Source organism: Eleutherodactylus coqui, chromosome 8, assembly GCF_035609145.1.
Source record: "Eleutherodactylus coqui strain aEleCoq1 chromosome 8, aEleCoq1.hap1, whole genome shotgun sequence".
Taxonomy (NCBI): domain Eukaryota; kingdom Metazoa; phylum Chordata; class Amphibia; order Anura; family Eleutherodactylidae; genus Eleutherodactylus; species Eleutherodactylus coqui.
Window position 1 is genome coordinate 115,260,603 of NC_089844.1, and position 14,881 is coordinate 115,275,483.

A 14,881-nucleotide genomic window follows, 5' to 3' on the forward strand; every position below is an offset into this window, starting at 1 on the left:
ATTTTATGGGTGCGACTACTAATTAACTTTTATTACGGGACCAACTATTAATGTCAAAGATAGGGGCATAACTTTATAGGGCGCAGTCACAGCTGGTCACTGAGAGGGGTCCAAAAGCTTGCTTTGGTTCACAAAAAAAAAAAAAAAAAAAAAAAGGTTTCATGATCTCTCTGGTCACACAGTCCTAAATTAATCCCATAGCATTTATATGGAATCATAAGATGCCGCCTTGGTCACATTTTTAGGGCAACATGGTGGCTCTATTAGTGTTGCCTGGTAGTGCTGTCCAGAGTTCAAATCCAACCAAGGACAACATCTGAATGGAGTTTGTATATTTTCCTTGTCTTTGCCTTGTTTTTTTCTAGGTACTCTGGTTTCTTCCCACACCCAAAGACATACTAAATAGATGAGCTTATATTGTAAGCCCCTATGGGGGCTCGACCTAGTATCAAGTGACTTACTACACTGTGGAATATGTATGCACTATATAAAAAAATGACAGACACACGCGGACGGACACGGACACGTCAACCAGGCTTTTACATTGATACCTCTACCAGGGAGGCCGCTTTATGCATATTTAGGAAATAGCAAGTTATTTTCACCCCTATGGCATTAATGGGAATGTACTGTATGTTCATAAACATAATATCCACTTACTTTTCATTGAGGTGTAAGACTTGGGGCCATAGAAACACTGCCACTCATCTTCCTTTTTATACTGCTGCCTACATTTCTCTGGGAGCGCTCCATTCCAAAGTCTGCAAAGTAATGTAACACAGGAAGACAACATATAGGAATAGATTTAGCAAGATCTTTATAAAAAAGAATTTAAAAAATTACATATTTAACAGCATAAAAAAGTGCAAAAAGTCAGTTAAAAGTGCAGTTCCAAAATTTGTGTTTGTTTGATTTCTATGCATGTATTGCATTTCAAGGCACCGCAGACTGGAGGACTGAAATTATATCAAATTGTGTCAGTCAGCCTGTTGTGAATGTATATTCACTTGCTTTCCACTGATCTATTTCAGAAGGTTGTATGGCAGGTGTCAGTGGAAGCTACAGGCAAGCAGGAGGAGGACAGAACAGAGAAAGCTACTATTACAGAGGGCTGCAATTCACTGCAGGTAAATCTTCTGTTAGCAGGGAACAAGCAGCATGTGCTTAGTTATGCTACACAGTCTTAGAGTAGAGGGTGGGGGAGCTGAGCTAGTGTATTCACGATAGACCAGTTGATTATTGCTTGGAATGCACCCTGAGCCACACACACACACACAGACACGCATGATGTAGGAGAGCCTGGAAACCACGTCTTAATCTAACTGCATGAGAAGGAAAACTCAATGCAAAGAACAGAAAAGTGCATCTTTTTGTCAACACTGCCCCTTCACCCCTCCCCATTCCACACCTACAGGGCCACTCTGCAGTTGTACATACTGTACGGTATATCTGCTTGGCAAGGATAACACTTAGGCCGCCTGCAGGCAGCCTGGTCGGATCCGGCTGCAAGAATTTTCACAGCGGGATACGGTCCCATGCCCCTGCGGCTCACCAGCTCCCGGAGTCTTCATTCTCTGCTATGTGCCAGGCGGCGCATGCGCAGAAAGGAGCCGGCTCGTCACCACTGACATTTATGTGTGTGCCTCTGCAAGACCCAAACAGAAACAGAACATGCTGCGATTTATTTTCCGCATGTGTTTTCACGCGGACAAATCACGGCCGTCTGCCTAGGATCGCGTTCTCTAATGCAATCCTGAGCAGGCGGGCACAGGCGGAAATTCTGTTGGAAATCCCAACGTGGAATTCCTGCCCGGGGGGGGGGGGGGGGGGGGCCTTAAGCTACATTCACACCATGTCTTTGCCATGCAGTTGAAGTGTATCACTTTCTACAGAACTCTATATTGCTACAACATCATGCAACAGGAGGCTTATGTAGTTTGATCCTGCTGCCATTCATTTTCATAGTAAGCAGAGACAGCTTTAAAAATGGTCAATATAACCCTAGTTTAAGGTTTTTCAGTAAGTTTTTTTAATTAAAATTATAGTATATGATAAGTAAATGCTTTGCTGGCAAGTGGATCCCAAAATAGATTCTAGAGGGGAAAAAGTAGAAAGGCAACTCATATTTAAGACCGCATTAAGTGTTCTAAGGGTGAAGGGGAAGCAACATAAGTAACAATTAGTGTTGAGCAAACTTTTGAAAAGTTCAGTTCAGCAAAAAGTTTGGTTCAGCCTGAATTAGTTCAAACCAAAATGTTACCAAACACCCCTAAAATTGTCTAAGAGCCATAAAATTCCTCCTTCTCTGCTCAGTGATTAGCACTGTTGCCTTATGGGCCACTTACAGCGGATGAACGAATTTGAGCAATAATTGCGCAAGTTATTGCTGACTGTCAGCAAAAAAAAAACAAAAAACTAATCGCAGGCTTCTCATTCCCTGTAAATGCTCCCCTCTCAGTGCTTCACCTAGAAGTGAGAAGACCGGGATCATGCAGTCGTTTAGCCGACTGTCGTTCCGTGTAAAAGGACTATTACAGTGCTCAGGTTCTAGGTTCAAATCTGTCCAAGGTCAACATCTACATGGAGTTGGTATGAAGGTTTGTAGAAATTCACACAGATGTTTTTGGTCAGATTTGAACCTAGGACCCCAGGACTAACCACTGAGGGAGAGGGCGATAATGCGGAGGCCGAACTGAACTTTTAGCAAAGTTTGGCCTGAAACAGGGTTCAACTGTTTCAGCTCACAATAGTAACAGTAATAAACTTATTGCTCAATACTTCGTATAGGTCCTAATGTATCCCAAATAGAAGACTGAGTGGCAAATTGATCCCCATTATGTCCCAAATACCTTGGGACTGTTCCTGGAACCAGGTAGTGAATGAAAAATAGTTGCGAATGGCCTTTTGGACACATTGTGGAAAAATTTCAATAAAGCTTTCCCAAATTGTGAAATATCTCATTTCCTTACTTAATGGGGTCTTCACCCAATCCAGTCTTAGGAGAATTTCTTTAAAAATAGGTCATCTTAAGTCGGCAAAAACCAAGTTTGCAAAACTGCCTTATTGCTGGCTGTCGCAATCACATGTAGGAGCTTCCCACACTGTGGGATACAGTTATCTCTCTCCGGGCCCACATAAGCAAATATGACCCATAAATGGTCTAGACTCAAGAAATGAATTTAGCAAAATATGTCAGAACTATTTTTGTTCCAGCACTTCCTGATCACAGGGCACTCCCATAGATAGTCTAAGGCAACAATTCCATTGCAATAGTGGAGCTAGGATCATACATAAGCATATATAACAGTGGGTTGTTGGGTTACTTCTCACTTACTTCAAGCCTTTTTTAATGGCATCAGTTAGCACACAAGAAGCTCCATCCATACAGTCAGATTTCCCATGTTTAGTATCAATGAACCATCCAGAGTCAACCAAGCCTCGGACTTGTACGGTATCAGCAGTCATCTCTTCCACCAAGGAGGCCACCCTGTCAAGGTTCATCAAGACTCCAGTACCTCCAGCGCTGGAACACATGAAGGAAGACATAATGTGAGAAGCCCGAGAACCTGCTATTAACAAGTCTGACTACAATTACAATCCACACACGTATGTCAGAGTCAAAAGGTCTATTCACACATTGTAGATTCCAGATGGATTCATGGATTTCAGTCTCATTTAAAGGAGTGAAATCCACAGTGGAAAACACGCAGCAGAGATTGACATGTTGTGGACTGCAGAGAGTCCATTCACATACGGATTTTATGGAATTTCTTCAAATCTCATCCACAATGCTTGTACTGTAAAGCCTTGGACTTTTCACAGCTTATGCTTAAGCTGTATTTACACAGGCAAACGCAATATTGGTCAGTAAATAGATCAGATATACTCTTGAGGGTGACTACCCACTAGCGTTTTTTCACTGCGAAATTCGCAGCGTTTTTTTTTTTCTGCAGGGGTCTATGGGACTTGTAATGTTAAAATAGCGATCGCGCAAAATCACGATTTTGCATGATCGCAGCTTTACAAGTCCCATAGCCCAAAGACCCCTGCAGAAAAAAATAAAAAAATAAAAAAATAAAAAAAGATAGCGAGTAGTTACCCTAAACCTGCAATTTTACACATGGCAAAAAAAAAAAAAAAAAAAGCTTAAAGTGACTGAATGCATTACCAAAAAAAAAAATTAAAAATTTGATTTCATGTTCGTGCATTGCAGCAAATTCGTGACAATATAGCTTGTGTACATGAGCTGCTAGCGCACACATCTTCCATTAGTTACCAGGCTCAACTTGCAACTGCAGCCTAGCAGTTAGTGCTATTACTTTAACGATGCTCATGTGATCGCACCTTAAGAGAAGTCGCATCTGAACCCTGTAGCTTGAGGAAGTCCAATAGAGCAACCAGTGCGATATGTTGAAAAAGCCCCTCAAAACTAATACTAGTTAAGGGGCCTTGTTATAAAAGTTGTATCCAGACCAAAGGCGTTCCTAGGCCTTATATATAATCTATAACAGCCACAGTCAACCTACCATGTGCCATTTATAATACCTACAAGTTACTGTATATAGCAGGAGTACGTGCCCCATCAGACAGCAGGGTCTGGGTATGACGTACCTCAGAACCCCCTATTACTACACCCCTAATCTGGGCACAGGAGGTTCAAGACCTCTGCAGATCAGCAAAGGAGCACCATTATAGGAGGACTTCTGCAGCTAAAGGACAGCCGTTCTGATAATACTTGATGGAACACACATACATGCGTAATGGTCTTATAAAAAAAGTTAAATTAAAAAATTGGTATTACTGCAAGAGTCCAGATTATACAAATGTTACATTGATAGTTTTAATCACCGCATATTTATGGAAAAAAAATTTGAATACAAAGATCCAAAATTCTTATGTACCTCTAAATGGTATTGACAAAAAGTACAGCTTACTGCTCAAAAAAGTGCCCCCACACAAGTCAGATAGAGAAAAAAAAAATTATGGCGTGCAAATATGTAAAAAGTTTTTTTTGTTGTTTTGTTTTTTATAAGAGGGTCATGATTTTTTGGAATAGGGAGGTAAAAAAGAAAATGGCAATGAAAAAGGGGTTAATGAAGGCGTGGTCAGTTTATCCCTTATGGAATTAGGTGTCCTGAGCAAGTCAAATAATAGTCATATTACGGAAAGGTTTGAAATGCAATTTTCAATAGGTCCTTCCTAGTCGCCTTATAGTGCAAAGTATGTAGTACACTGCCACCTAGTGGACAAGTGTAGCAGCTTCATGTGCCATGTTTCTACAGGAACAAAGCTGCCTGCCGAGACTGTCAAGTTTGCAGAATGCAAACAGGTCGATACAAAGCTAATGTTCACATAGGCCACTAAGATTTTCTGCTTCCTATATAGCACCAACATATTCTGTAGCATCATGAAAATGTCCCTCTGCATCCTGCAAGGCCTAGTGTGCACGGTCAGTCCATTCATGACACGTTTTACCACATGGATAGATTTAGTTAACCTCTGCCTGGAAAACTAGTTTGTTCTATCAGAGCCGGAGTTATGGGAGAAAAATCTCATTACCCAGAATGCAGTTTTCAGAGATATCCAACTCAAGTGTTCAGTAAGACTCAAAACAGGACTAAAGAAATTAAAGAACACCTTGTGGATTTCAGAGTGTCCCTTTTATTGGGACATCCCAGGCACCTTTTCAGGCATGACTACTAGGTGAAATTTCACACTTTTCGTGCACTTCACCTCTAAAACTGCAGCAGGAGTCCATGTCTAAGGCCAGATTCACACAGGCTCATCTGCGTGTGCAATACACAGAATGGAACCCACTGATTTCACTGGGTTTGTTCACATGCACGCAGTTTCCTGAGCAAAAAAAAGGTATAATAAAATTTATATCTATCTAGTTCTATTTTCCTGCACATCAGAAGTTCCATAGAAGTTAATGGGGATGCACAAATGTGTGCACATTACCTAGGAGATGCATGAAACCCTGCACAATTGCGCAGGAATGCACATCTGGAACTTAGACTAATTAGCCATTTCAATTGGTGCATATATTTTTGCCGCACGCAAAAGGCACATGCCTTGTGCAGAAAAAAAAGGCACACTATACTACGCTGAGGTGCGTGCAAAAGCATCGTTCATAAAAAACACAAATGCTGCACTCATGCGCTTGCAAATATGCATAGGCTCGTGTGAACCTGGCCTAAAGTATACATTTCTGCAGCAGGTTAGCACAGACATTTAGCCCTGTTAATGGGCAAAATCTGTTCCAAGTTTACCACAATTCTGGATATGCGCAGAACCTTTTTGGAAATTGCGCACACGGATTTGGCCCATCAATAGGGTTAAATCAGTGTGCAAATCTGGGGCAAAATATGCATCAGAATGAGGGTTGACGCAATTTTAGATGTAAAAGTCACACGGAAAAAAAACTGCGCCGGATGCCACTATATGAACATACCATTAGTGTGTAGAATGTAGAATGATTGTACATGCCCATCCCTGGCAGGCTGGAATGAGGGGGGAGGTTGTAAAGAAACTTTAATGAAAGTTTTCAACATTAAAAATGACCGATTGCAGCGACAAGTCAGCCGCCAATGCCCCGAGAACACCCTGATGCATCGCTGTAGATCTCTAGGCAAAAGGTGTACGATTTCAGCTCTTTGGAAAGCTGGGTCACAGAGTGGCATGCAGATGAGCTGCCAAGATGGAGGGATAGGGGACAGCAGTGGTTTCTCATTGTGATGGGTTGGACTGGTTGCCACAGCCATCACAAGCTGAAGACCATGTCGATTGGTCTCCTGGCAGCTCTGATCTGTGCCGCTATTACCCTCAGATCACGGAGATCCTGCACAACTTCGGGGCTCTGGGGGAGAGATTCTCTAAAAGGACATTTTGAAGTGTCCCAGTAAGGTAGATAAGGACTGGCTGCACATTTATAGTCTATGGGTAGTCCTAAAGTGGTTTAGCTTGGGCTAAATGCCTACAGGTTTATACTGATCTTATTTATTTCCCAGTTGTGTGTAAACCCAGTTTATTTACTTCTACAGAAAAATTAGACATGATACATATCGGTCAGCTCATACCCAGGTAGATAGCGGTCATCCACAGACCAGGAACAAGGAGTTGCAAGCACTACGTGGCTATGGGTAGTAGGAGACTAGACATGATTGACCCAAAATATCCCCTTTGCTATAAATATTAACATAATGCAGAAAGGCATGGATGAATAAGAGTATATACCTGGAACCGGCTAGAATGACACTTTTTGCCTGTTTAATACCTTTCGGCACCAATTCGCGAACCACTTCCTGTATAATTGCTGAGCCCATAAATGCATAATCTGCAGAAAACAAAGACATTTTAGGACAATGACAATACATGTATGAATTTGAACATTCAAACAGAGTAAGGCAGAAGTCTGGACACTTATTTAAACTTCTGTAATGAGAAAATTGAGGTTTTCGGTGGCCATTTTGAATTCGGCTCAGGTTTTTCAAATGGGAAGGGGGGGGGGGGGCGCGTGATATATCAATCGTGGCAAGAATTTATTGAGAAACACACTAAGCGCTGGTTTTACCTCTACTTATTTGAAAAACTTTGCCCTCACCAACTCTTAACTTAAAAAGAAATGTAGCCTCCCTCCCAATAGTTCATACATTGGAGGGCAATTTTCTCATTATTACGCCAATTAAACGGGTCTGTTCAGACATTTGCCTCACTTATGAATTTGTAATTGTAGCAAGCCCTCAGCTGCTGGGACCATTCAGTCACTGCAGCCAAGGAAGTCCTTTGTGAGCGAAACACAAAGGATTCTTCTCTCCTGAGTGTTTGCTACAATGTGTCAATGTATCCACCTGCAGCTCAGGCCCTTCATCTTGTGATCTAAAGTTTGACTATACTATATACACAAATTATTGCAAACCCATCTGAAAAGACATTTATGTTTCCAGCCCCTGGATATAAAGACTCTTCCAATTCACTTACAATCAAAGATCTTTTAAATCGTGATAAATGAAACCTTATTAGAAAGTTGAAGAACTTTTTGTTATACAATGATTGAAAGAGGCCAATCCGGAAGATTAAAGCAGAAAATCAGGCTAAAAGCAGAGGATGTGATAAAATAAGGTAAGAATTTAAAAAAGTTGTGAATTAGTTACTTATTGATTGTCCATCCTTACAGTAGGCCATGAATAGTAGAACAGTGGGGTCTGCCACCCTGGATCTTTGCTGATCAGCTGTTACCTGGGCCAATGCACTCAACTCATTTTTGCAGATACCAAGCCTGACCACTGCAATGTGAATGGAGCCATTACAAGCAAAGATCCCATTGAAGTAAATGGACAGATCCATGGTAGAGGACAGGCCGGAAGGTTCATGCAAGATCAGGTCTACATGATTAGTATGGCCAACCACCCATTTGAAACCCTGTACTCGTGTCACGTCTCACACTGCTCTGCCACCATATGACGTGCTTGTGTATTGCGTTTCATTCTTATGGTGGATGTTTACTTTAATGCTGAACATAAAAGTTAATATACGTCTATTGATGTATATAAAGTTCATGAAACAGTTAATTTTGTCCCACCTTAATTACTTGAATGTAAAAATCCATATACATGCCGCATGGTGTGGTATGCTAGATTTATTGATGATATTATCTGGGACAAAGGAGTGGAACCAGAGGAGGGATTCAAAGACATTTCGAGATTTGGGGAATATATAAATAACTCTGTAAATCTACAGTTCACAATTTCCCATAGTGATAAAGAAGTACCTTTCCTAGATTTGGTTCTTAAAGGTAACACTGCTGCAGGTATTGAGACAAACTTATACAGAAAAGAAACCGCAGGAAATACAGTCCTACACGCTAAGGGTGGATTCAGACGAACGTATATCGGCTCGGTTTTCACGCCCAGCTGATATACGGTGTCTCTCTGCAGGGGGGGGAAAAGCAGTGCTCTGAGCTCCCGCCCTCTCTGCCTCCTCTCCGTCCCTCTGCACTATTTGCAATGGGGAGAGGCGGGACAGGTGCAGGGCTAATTCTCGGACCTTAGCTCCGCCCTGTCCTGCCTCCTTTCATTGCAAATAGTGCAGAGGGGTGGAGAGTAGGCAGAGAGGGGGCGGGAGCTCAGTTCCTGCTCCTGGCCCTTCCATCCTCCCTCCCCTCCCCCGGCGCAGATGAGGACACCGTATATCGGCTCGGCGTGAAAACCGAGCCGATATACGTTCGTCTGAATCCAGCCTAATAGTGGTCACCCTAAAAAACACACCCATCAAAGCTATTCCAAAAGGAGAATTTATTCGGGCAAAAAGATCCTGCTCTGATAGCTCCATTTTTGATTCAACTAAAAAGGGATTAAAAAAAAAAAAAAAAAAGAAGATTACGCCAAAGAGGATATAAAAGAACCGCACTTGATAAGGCTTGCAATAAAAAAAAAAATCAAGTCAATGGACAGAAATACACTTCTGATTGATAGAATGAAAAAGAATTAGAACATGGGTTTAGTGTTTAGAGGCTGGAAGAGCCAGGAGCAGGAACTGAGCTCCCACCCCCTCTCTGCACTATTTACAATGGGGAGAGGCGGGACGGGGCGGGGCTAATTCTTAGAAGTTAGCCCTGCCTCTGTCCTGCCTCCTTTCATTGCAAATAGTGCAGAGGGGTGGAGAGGAGGCAGAGAGGTGGTTTTGAAGTGTGCCCGCCAGTGCCAACACACATGTGAACGGGCGCACAAATCTAACGTTTGTGTGCCAGTTCAGATGGCACGGGCCCCGGCGCATATACACTGAGACCGCAACGCTGTTACCTCCCCTACCCTTCGGCTGTTTGCAATGGGAGTCGGTGGGGCCGGGCGGAGCTAAGGACCCACCCCTGCCCCTTATCCACAGCCAGCAGTGGGAGGAGTGGAGCTTCGCTCCAACCCCTCCCATTGCAAACAGCCAGAGGAGAGAAGAGGGAGGGAGTTTAGTAGTCACCCTGCTAAACTTCCTCCCACCTTTCTTCTCCGGCCACTGTTATTAGCTCCCATAGGAGCCCATGCAGCAGCTGACATATTCCATCCGAAAAGATAATTCCAGGACTATTCTTTCGGCCCGGCACTATATTGGCTGGGAGCTTTTACGCTGTGGGAATACGGCCATGTAATCTGATGCATTGGAATCCAATGCATCAGATCGTAGCGTATATTGTCCGGCCGTGAAAACGTACGCTCATGTGAAAGAGCTGAAAACACAAATAGGAATCTTCTGAATTGTATGGGCGTCTTCAGCTTTGAAAGCAGCAATCTGAACAGCAGACAGAAGTCCTGAGGACCAGAACAGACCAACCTGAGAGCAATTAGTAGTGACCCCCTCCCCCCAAAGTTAGCAATCAGACTAGGATAGATGTATGCAACCGGTTCTCCTATCTCAAACCAAATATTCAGGTACTGCAGAGAAGCTGGTCTTATAGATTCACACTTGGGAATAGTTCATCTGATACACTTTGTGCTGGTTAATAAGATGTTGCCTTCTAATTAAGAGGTAGTTATTTACAATGGGCCTACACCAAGCATAGTGGTGACACAGACCTACTGCGAAGGCCTCGTTCAGACGAGCGCTGTTTAAGCGCAGTATAGGTGCATGAAAAGGTCACAGCTATATGGCACTAAAGATCGTGAGAACGGGTGATTTCAAGCTATTTCAATTAGCAGTGAAATTGCCCGTTAATACGATCTGAGGTGCGAGATATCCAGCTCCCAAACCAGGAAGCGCTGGCTGAAAACTACAGACAAGTGTGCCAGAGCTTTAGAAGGAGACGTGCGGCGGAGTGGACAGCACCTGTTAGAGCGCTTTCACACAACAGATTTCATGTTAAGTTTTTGGTGAGTCAAAACCAGAAGTGGAGAGAAAGTATGATGGAAAGATTTGTATTTCTTCCATATTTTGGACCCACTCCTGGTTTTGGTTCACAAAACTGTCAGGTGAAAGCGCCCTCAGGTGATGTATTTATTTTTCAATGTAGCCAATGTTTGTTTTCAGGGTAGGGCTTCTATTTCATGCACCCCTTCTCCTCCCCACCGAAAATTCTGGCAAAAGAGCGCTACAAAAAAAATAAAAATAAAAAAAACCCAAAAAACACAAAAACAAAAACTGCAATAATCACAGCGAGAAAACAGGTGCGATTTTCTCATGATGATATCACTCTGTTGCCCGTATGAAAGAGGCCCAAGTGACAACATGCCTTAAGTACTTTATGCTGATCTCATACAGCACTTCTTGAAAAAAAAGGTTTTTCAGCACTTTTTTGGGGGGTGGGGGGAGAGAAGAGGAATGGGGGTAAAGAATCACAATAATGTGTGGCTACATGAAAGTCAGTAGTGAAGTATAAGGAAAAGCACAATTTCATTGCTTATTATGCGTGCATACTGCATAGTATGTGGGGAATGGAGTCACTGAAAGTACTTTGATTCATTCATACTTTCGTTTGTTCATTGCGTATAATATGCACTAAAAGGAAAAAACAAAAAAAAAGTCTAAAGGCTCATTTACACGCAAAGCCAATCTTTCAAAGGATTCAAAGATTAAAAGTGTTAGTGATCCTTTTGCATAAAGTACTAATGGACACTAATGCCCATTAGCACTTTATCGGCTTCATTAGCATGCAAATGAGCCTCCAGCAGCTGTTTGCAAATCCTAGCTTGTGGTCTGGACTTTTTACTCAGCTGCATTGTCTTTGCAAGGGCTGCCACAGGCTGTCAGCTGAATACAATGTAATCAGCTGCTCCCGTGTAGAACACAGCTTAGGGTCCCTGCTGTCTCTCTCCAACTGAACGATGCATTTTATGTTCAGCCGAAGAGTGAAAGATGGAAGGGTTTACACTCAACAATTATCGCTCAAAAGCCATCCTTTGAACGAATTTTGAGCGATAATCGTTGTGTAAATGGGAGGTTTATTTACATGAACGTATTTGCACAGCGTATTGCTCACACTAAATTTGCACACAATACAAGTGAATGGAACCCAAAGTACCCATTGAAAAAAAAGACAATAGGAGCATGTTTGTGTGTGCTACAGACAAAAAAAAAATGCATATGTGGAGGCGAGCAGTTAGGCATAACAGATTCTAACAGTAAAATGTGAGTGCCATTATATTAATAAGGAGAGGCGTGATAAAAAGCCTGCGCTCCATGGCAAAAGCAGACCCATTAGCCATCTTGGGACACGATCAGCACTATATAGAGTATTTTGGGGATAAGGCATCCACATCAGTAGCTGTGGTGTCCACAGCCTCTCTGTATTCACTGAATACATTTCCCACGGTCCTATTTAGGGTTATTTTGAGGACTGCTCCTATTGCAGTTACCTTATATTGTAAGATGAGCAATCCATGGCATAGGCATTTCGCATTGCTACAGATAGTTCAAGGTTGGCTAGAACTAGAAGCATTATAACACTAGTGACAGGATTTCTTTAAAGTTATACTAGGAAACCTAAAAAGAAGGTACCGTTCTTGGACTTGGATAGGTTTCCACTCCAGACATCACTTGAGCAATATGGGACAAAGCTGTAGAAAAGAGGAAGAAGACAGTTAGTTGTATCTAGGACTAGCCAGCTTAAAGAAGCCCTGAAGTTTTATGGCCTGAGGGAATTCTGGCTTACCACCAGAAATCACTCTGCAGTCTCAAATGGTTCCCTATATATAGTCAAAAGGGTTAAACCAAGGCTTCACATAGTGCTATACGAAAACCCTAAGGCCTGGGCTCACACGAGCGAGTTGGATTCTGAATGCTAGAGGCCTGCAGAGCATTCCACCTGTGAGCCCGGCCGGTGACCCTGTGTATGCAAGTAACTGTATTGTGTATGACTGCGGAGGCTCGCAGGCGGTCATGCGCAGTACAGGGGTTTTTGCATGTTTGCATTTCCTGCGCCATCGCTTAGCAATGATGTGGGTACCTACAGCTCATACGCAATTTATATAGGCTGCAGGTCACACGCCTCCATTGAAATCAATAGAGGCCGCCGTTCATGTGGTTTCAACGGTAAAATAGAACATGCTGCAGATACACAATTCGAATCTACAAGTGTGAAGATAAATTCGAAAATGCATGCGCTTTACCACGGATCGTCGACCGTGCTAAGGCCATAGTAACAGCTGATAATCTTGCGCAAATTCTGTATGTCCAGCACAAACAGAACTAGTGTAGAAAGCGAATGCATTCATCTGCATGGGTTCCTTTACATGAATGATTTTTCACTCCGATTGTTCAAGTTTGAAAATTTGCTGTAGGTCCAATTTACGTGCGATTCTTTGCAAAGAATCCATTTTCTGTAGAATCTTTTTAAAAAAAATGCAAAGCACAGATTTTGTCTATTCTAATTACATGAACATGTTAAAAATCAGGTGCAGTGTGATCCGATGCGCATTTTCTTGAATACTGTATTGCGCTCACTGAACAAAAAAAAAGATAGTCGCAGGTTTGAGTGCAATATCAGTCTAAGTTTCTCAGACCAATATTGTGAATTGCCCATAGGAACTAATCAGATCATTATTATTAAAGGGGCCTCTAACAAAAGATAGCGGTGATCTAATTGCTTTGGGTCAAAGACTACACTTTCTTTGCTATGTTATTATGTTATTTCCATGTTGTACAATGTTATTGGTCTGTCATACAGTCGCACGCCGAACAGAAAACTTACACTGCATTTAGATTCCACCAGTGAGGATTCTCATCCTGTCGCGGTGATAGAATTCCTGCACCTGTCAACAGCAAAAGGAGAGCAGTGTTACACTCATTTGTCGCAAGACCAACAAGACATTAGGGCTTATTTACTATCGAAAATTCATCCGTTTTTTGGTGCAAATTGCAACAGAAAACTGTCAGATAAACTTTGTGCCACATTTAGGGTGCCCTCAAACGACCGTATATTGGCTGGGTTTTCACGCCGGCTGATATATGGCGTCCATCTCTGCAGGGGGGGGGGGAGGAGGCTGGAAGAGCCGGGAGCAGTGCTCTGAGCTCCCGCCCCTTTGGCACTATTTGCAATCAGAGGAGGTGGGGCCCAGTTCTGGAATTTAGCTCCACCTCATCCCACCCCCTCTCATTCAAATAAGGGCAGGAGACGGAGAGGGTGCGGGAGCTCAGAGCACTGCGCCCAGCTCTTGCAGTCTTCTCCCCCATCAGAGAGGGACGCCGTATATCGGCCAGTGTGAAAACACGGCCGATATATGGTCGCCTGAAGGCGCCCTTAGGCTGGCATCTCACGGGTGTATTTGCACACATAAAAAAACAGAGTAGAACCCATTTATTTCTACGGATTCATTCACATTTTTGTATTTTGAGCATGCAACAAACTTCTATTTTCCTGCGTATTTGCGCACAAAAAGTCCCCATAAAAGTCAATGGGGGTGCACAAATGTGACAAATTAGCCATTTCAATCAGTATCTTTGCCTGTGCAAATGAACAGGCTTTGTGGGCACAAAAAGTACAGTAAAATACGCAGGCAAATTAAAAAAAAAAAAGGGGGGGGGGGGAGTTAAGGAAGAAAATGCCAAGTGTGAACACAGCCTAAAAAGAACACCCACCAGGAAAATAAAGAATGCTATGGACCCCCCCCAAAAAATGCAAGGACAAAACACTAAAAGCAATGAGGAAAATTGTGTTTTATACTTTCTATTGACCTACAGCTAACATCAAGCTGCAACATTTTTCCAAAACCCACCATGAAAAACATAGCGTTTTGATGCAAAACGCTACATGTGAAACCACCCTACATAAGTCAAGGTTACCTCTTCTAGTTTTCGGCCAGTCTGAGGAGCTCATGAGACGCTTGACATTCTTGTATCTAACATCACAAGTCTCTTTACTGTAACAACACCATCCGCCTATTGAAAGAGAGAAGAAGTC

General features: G+C 42.6%; 1 protein-coding gene across 1 annotated transcript in view; it reads right to left on the minus strand.

Annotated features, from left to right (window-relative positions):
- LOC136577569 (palmitoleoyl-protein carboxylesterase notum2-like) overlaps positions 1 to 14,881 on the minus strand; it is a 34,679-nt gene that overhangs the window by 11,653 nt on the left and 8,145 nt on the right. Inside the window, exons 4-9 of the mRNA XM_066577494.1 lie at positions 14,764 to 14,859; positions 13,673 to 13,733; positions 12,481 to 12,539; positions 7,237 to 7,336; positions 3,335 to 3,523; positions 661 to 761 (exon numbers count right to left, since the gene is read on the minus strand). Of these exons, the coding sequence (XP_066433591.1) occupies positions 661 to 761; positions 3,335 to 3,523; positions 7,237 to 7,336; positions 12,481 to 12,539; positions 13,673 to 13,733; positions 14,764 to 14,859 (606 nt within the window). The remainder of the gene's footprint in view (positions 1 to 660; positions 762 to 3,334; positions 3,524 to 7,236; positions 7,337 to 12,480; positions 12,540 to 13,672; positions 13,734 to 14,763; positions 14,860 to 14,881) is intronic.